The sequence below is a fragment of the Gossypium hirsutum genome, chromosome D06, assembly GCF_007990345.1.
Source record: "Gossypium hirsutum isolate 1008001.06 chromosome D06, Gossypium_hirsutum_v2.1, whole genome shotgun sequence".
Lineage (NCBI taxonomy): Eukaryota > Viridiplantae > Streptophyta > Magnoliopsida > Malvales > Malvaceae > Gossypium > Gossypium hirsutum.
The window spans coordinates 15005305-15010781 of record NC_053442.1 but is presented as its reverse complement, the minus strand read 5'-3'; the positions used below and the strand labels follow the sequence as shown (position 1 = coordinate 15010781).

Genomic DNA, 5477 nt, shown 5'->3' with positions numbered 1-5477 from the left:
ACCTTACGCCTTTTTTGTGTGTAGAGCTCCAATGGAACATGTCCTACCTTAAACCGGACAAGGTTTACTATAGATGATCCAACTTTGGAGGCAAGAGCCTAAGCTCCCATCTATACAAAATAAGAGCCTCATGTTGGATATGCCAAGGTCTAGTCATTGGTTCTCTTGAGTGGGAAACAATATTAACTAGATATTAGACCCTAGGAACTTGATCTCTAGGTTACCCTCTTTTGCCCCCATAACATATGGGCTAGTTTTTGAAACAAGCTATATTTTGGAGATCTTCCTAGGAATTGCCTTAAATCAGTATTTTCCCATTACGCCACGCCACGCCACCTCCTCATCAATCACCTCCTTATGAGGTTGCACAATAAAAGTTCCCATTTCTTTTTACAGGGGAAATTTGTATACCGGTTGAAATAAAGATTTCCAAGTTAAAGAATGATTGCCTATAGCAATAAATTTTATATCAATTGACTTCCCTAACGAAAGCCGCGCCCTAGCAACCTTTTTCAATCCCTCAATGTCTCTGATTTGTAAAGGAGGAAAGTCGAAGCCATGGAAAACAAGGCTCAAGCATCATTCTCCCCAAGAAAAGAAACATGTTCATACTGAATGTCTAAAGACTACAAATGTAGAAGCAAAGGAAACCAATAAAAATGATTGAAAAATTTGGAAAGAAACGACTGTTTCTCTAGGCTCGTGTTAAACCCGCTAACATGCACCAAACAAACCAAAACCTTAGCTCCTAATTAATTAGTTATTCAATGGAAGATATTACCCTTTCCCTCAACAAAATTTTTTTGGTCTACAAAACTTAAAACCCAAAACCTTAAAGCATCTAAGTCCTTATTACTTAACCCAACCTAACATTTGTTCATGGATTCGGGTCAAACTTTTAACATTCATATCCCAAGCCATGGCATCTAAGAAGGTAAGAACAACATAATTGAAAACTACTAGCCTGGTGCATCCAACGTTATCTGAACCGAACCAAATCAATTGGTTGGATTGAACAATTGATTTAGAAAGTAACTTTGAATCGATTAGATCAAGAATGAACTGATTGAATCGATTAAAAAATTAATTGAACCGAAAAGTGAATTGAGATTTTTGAAGATTTTCTAATCGAATCAATTGAATTGATCAGACTAACGAACTAATGATCTGATTGGTTCAATCACCAATCCGATTTAAAAAACATTGGGTGTACCATTAAACCGGTGACCCACCAAATTATCACTAAACTGCTTCCTTTTTTCTTTTTCTTTTTCCTTTCATTAATATTATTGTGCAAAAACCTACGATAAAATCATACTATGAAAATGTATTTCAATGTATAAACTATAAATTTTCTGTACACAACTCTCTGAATCAAACAAGTTATAGAAATAAATGGAGCAAAAGAAAGGGCATGAAATGAAGGGGAATAAAAAGCCCCACTGCTCCAATATGGTATTGCAAAACTTGCCTCATTTCAAGCATATACAGTTTTAAGCCTTCGGATTTTGTTCCCAGAAAGAATGGTTGACAGAGACTGCAATCCACCATCTTCTCATACTCCATAATCTATCTCTGTTACATTCTGGGCCGTTGAGAGCTTTACAGGCCTTTCTTCTTCATCATATATATCAAGGTTTTCACAAGGCGCGGGGAAGATGGTCCCTATTACACGCCCTTGAACAAACGCGCACTGGAATATATGCTTTTTCTTATATGTTATCCCCACGTTCATATCCCTGAACGTCACGTTTCTGACAGGAATCTCCTCGCTACCATGTATACGAACAGGTACACGGACTCCTTGACCATGTATCCCGGTGAAGCTTATGTTTTCGAGTATTGGGAAAGCATTTTTGTCAAAATCCATGTCGGGGTGCTCATTGTAGTCTGTCTTGATAACAATTCCAACTTGGGCATCATCAAATGTCAGATTTCGGTACGTTATATGCCTGACATATCCACCTCTTCCAACAGCAGTCTTGATTCGAACTGCACGCCTAGAACTCCAGACAGTGACATTCTCCACGGTGACATTAGATACCCCGCCAGACATCTCGCTGCCTATTGATACGCCAGCACTACGCATATGTTCAGCCAAGTGTGACAATGTGTACTTACCAAATGAAAATTACAAGTAGGGATAGATAAAAGAATAGGAAAAGCAATATCCTAAATTTTGGATGACCCAAACTGCAGAGCTGTTTGGGACCTTTGTTTTTGCATATGAAGTTCGAAAAATACATGCATGCTATTTGGGACCTTTTGTTTTTTTTTTCTTTGACATGGAAGCTATCGGGCAGTAGAATATTCATGAAGATGGAGGAAATTAATTCAAGAAACTTTACCTGACCATAGAACGGACAATGAGGTTTCGGATGAGAATGTTTCTCGAAGGTCGTCCATAAACGATGCCATATTGATCCCAACCGCTCTTTATTGCAATTGCATCATCGCCAACACATATGTAGCAATCCTCTATCACTACATCCTCACATGAATCTGTTTATGCCACAAATGACTTGTAATAAGTTACATTCAGCGTGAATTAATCTCCCTTTTTTCCCACTGCAAATCAACAAGCAGAAACGTGGTTTATCTAGGTGTATATTTGAGCTGGCTACAGCGTGGTGTGGTGAGCAAATGATATTTGCTCCATTTACAAAGATGCATTTGCCATGTGAAGATTCTTGTATGTGTTAGAGAGGAATGGGGAAAAGAAGAAAAGACAAAATAATGAAAGCAAATTTGTTGCAATTTGCCCACACATTTCATTGAATTCAGCTCAGAATACCATATCCATACATCTTACATCTAAGTTCTCACCTTCCTGCTTCTATACGTTCCAACAAATGCACAGTCGTACTTTAACTAATGTATATAATAGCCTCTGCAAACCTTCTTCAATTATAGTCTTGAATTCATTCTACAGATTTGTCAACCAAGCTTGCTCAATAAGCGAGTTATATATGTACAGTGAGCATTTCTATACAACTACTAGTAGCATGAATGAGAATCGAGTCTAGAGCCTTAGCTACCAAAAATTTTTATAGACAAAAGTTCAAAATTTATAATCAGGGATTACTTACCAGGATCAATTCCATCAGTATTTGGAGCTCCAAATACAGGTGCTAAGATGGTTACATTCCTAACGGTTACATTCTTGCAATCATATGGATGAAAAGTCCAAAACGGAGAATCACGTAAGGTTATATTAGAGATTACAATGTCATTTGACCACATTATCTGCACAAGTGGACCCCTTGTGTGGTTGAGTAGCTTCTGACGATACTTTGTCCACCATGATTGACCCTGACCATTTATGGAACCATTGTGCCCTGTTGATTTGTAAAGATAAACGGTAAAATCAGACTCAGACCAGCATTGAAAGATCCATATAGAACAAAGACCACAATGTTGATTTGTAATGAAAAAATGATAAATCAGACTCAAATCTAGCAGCCAATCGAATTTCCCTATTAATTATCGTTGTTGGAAGTGCTTATTCATCCAAAACCTTGAAAAGGCCGTTTCTTTCCACTTTTCTCCATACGAAAAAAAAGAAGTAGCAAGTACTTTGAATAAGCAGTATGCACAGGGTATAAAGGGTGCAGAAAACAGATTCAGACCAGTCTAAAATTGTATTTTTGAGACATCGACAATTAGGTGCTATGACATAGAATAGGTAAACTGGCTGGCTCTATCAGGTGAGCAACCTTTTCATTCAAACAATTTAATGAGAAACCTATTAGGGGCAGGGGTGAAGTAGCTTACCAGTTATAACAACATCTTTGAGGTTTTGGCCGTGGATCAAACTTCCATACCGAGGTCCACGATGCTCTCTTCCGTACCCGTATGATGGCAATGGAGGCATTAATGGCCATCGCTTCTCGTCCTGTATGATAGCGGGAAAACAGCAAACAACAAGATTGAATCCACCAAAATCCAAAGTTATAAACACAACAGCCGGATAACACAGAGAAATCAGGAACACCGTCATATTTGCATGGAAAGGATCAAAGTTGTCACTAAATATGGTCATGATGTGATTTTTTTTTTCACACTAAATATTGGTCCCCTTTCATCACAAATCACAACCCATAAACGACTAAACATGTTAAATAACGAGGGAGAATATCATTTTTCATTGCCAAAATTCATGAAAATGGAAAAACCAACCTGGATTCCAAGAATCTCAGCATCCTCAGCAAGGAACAAAGTCATATGACTAGTAAGATTAAACGGCGCCGTAAGCCACTTTCCAGGCGGGACATTGAGCTGACCACCACCTCTCTTCCCAAGCTTCGAGATGGCCGAGATAGCCCTCTCAAAAGCCGCCGTGTCATCCGTTACCCCATCGCCAACCCCGCCAAAATCCGTAATATTAAACTCGAAAGGCCGGGACCCGGACATAGACCGACCCGGCCCAGCTTTTCCGAACACAGAGAACCCAGCCCCAACTATATCCCGTTGCCATAGAAAGACAGAACCGAAAGCCGAGATCCAGAGAACAATAAACAGAGTTTTATGCGAAGAAAGGAATGCCGGAAATCCCCCAACCGGCAATGACTCAGCCATATTGGGTTTAGCGAATTTGGTTAAAAGAAACGATTTCTGGCCCTTTTAGTAAAAGGGGTGTAGTGCTTTGTTGGTGAGATGTTGGTGATGAATAGCCGCCAGATTTGGTCGATTGGAAATGGAGTAGATTTCAATTCAAGGGGAGATCGCAATGGTCAATGGAGAACCAAGTCCATAGTTTCTAGCTTTGGGCAGGTCGACGCTCTTGAGTTGAATGAAACTAGATTTTTTTACTGCGGGTATCAAGTTGCCTGCGTGGTTTATTTGAAGGATGTAATTGGATTTCGGATTGTGTGAGGTTTCAGTCACGGCAGCGAGAAGCAATGTCACATCAACATCATCGTCCGGTAGTAGGTGATTAGTTGAAGAGTTGCAATCTGACCATTTTGAAAACAGTAGTTGAGACGTTGACATCAAACACGAAAACTCTTTCGTATAACGAAATTTTCGGGTTGTTGACCTGTGTCAACTAAAACCTGGATCTTTATTTATGTCCCCATCTCACTCCACACTTTACACCCATCTTCCGCTTGGGCCGCGATTTAATGGGCCACTTTCTCGTTTCTTTTCCTTTCATTTTACTCGCCTGAAAATAAATTTTTTTTTTATTTATTGTAGTGAGACAGCAAGTTCGAATTTACCATTGGTTAGGAGGATTCTACAATTGTTAAAGTGAGTTAGGTAGTGTAGAATAAAGCATGGAGAAAAATAGAATTCCGTATTCGTTAACCAAAATGGTTTTTTTAATAAGAAGGAAGATATCTGACCGAGGAACTCATATATATTCAACATGGATAGAAATGGTGTTTATTTGCGTAATTGTTTGCTTATTTTGTCATAATGAAAACCCTAATGGTCCTGCCACATCATATCTGCATATTTTATTTTAATCATTCAAT

General features: G+C 38.8%; 1 protein-coding gene across 1 annotated transcript; it reads right to left on the bottom strand.

The window, feature by feature from the left end:
- Nucleotides 1–1315: 1315 nt before the first annotated feature.
- Nucleotides 1316–5035, bottom strand: LOC107901046 (probable polygalacturonase). Its single transcript, XM_041095802.1, has 5 exons — nucleotides 4180–5035; nucleotides 3775–3895; nucleotides 3090–3338; nucleotides 2349–2502; nucleotides 1316–2081 (listed from the first exon to the last, which is right to left on the bottom strand). Exons 1-5 carry the CDS (start codon nucleotides 4576–4578, stop codon nucleotides 1556–1558), a joined length of 1449 nt encoding a protein of 482 aa, XP_040951736.1. The 5' UTR covers nucleotides 4579–5035; the 3' UTR covers nucleotides 1316–1555.
- Between the last annotated feature and the right edge of the window lie 442 nt (nucleotides 5036–5477).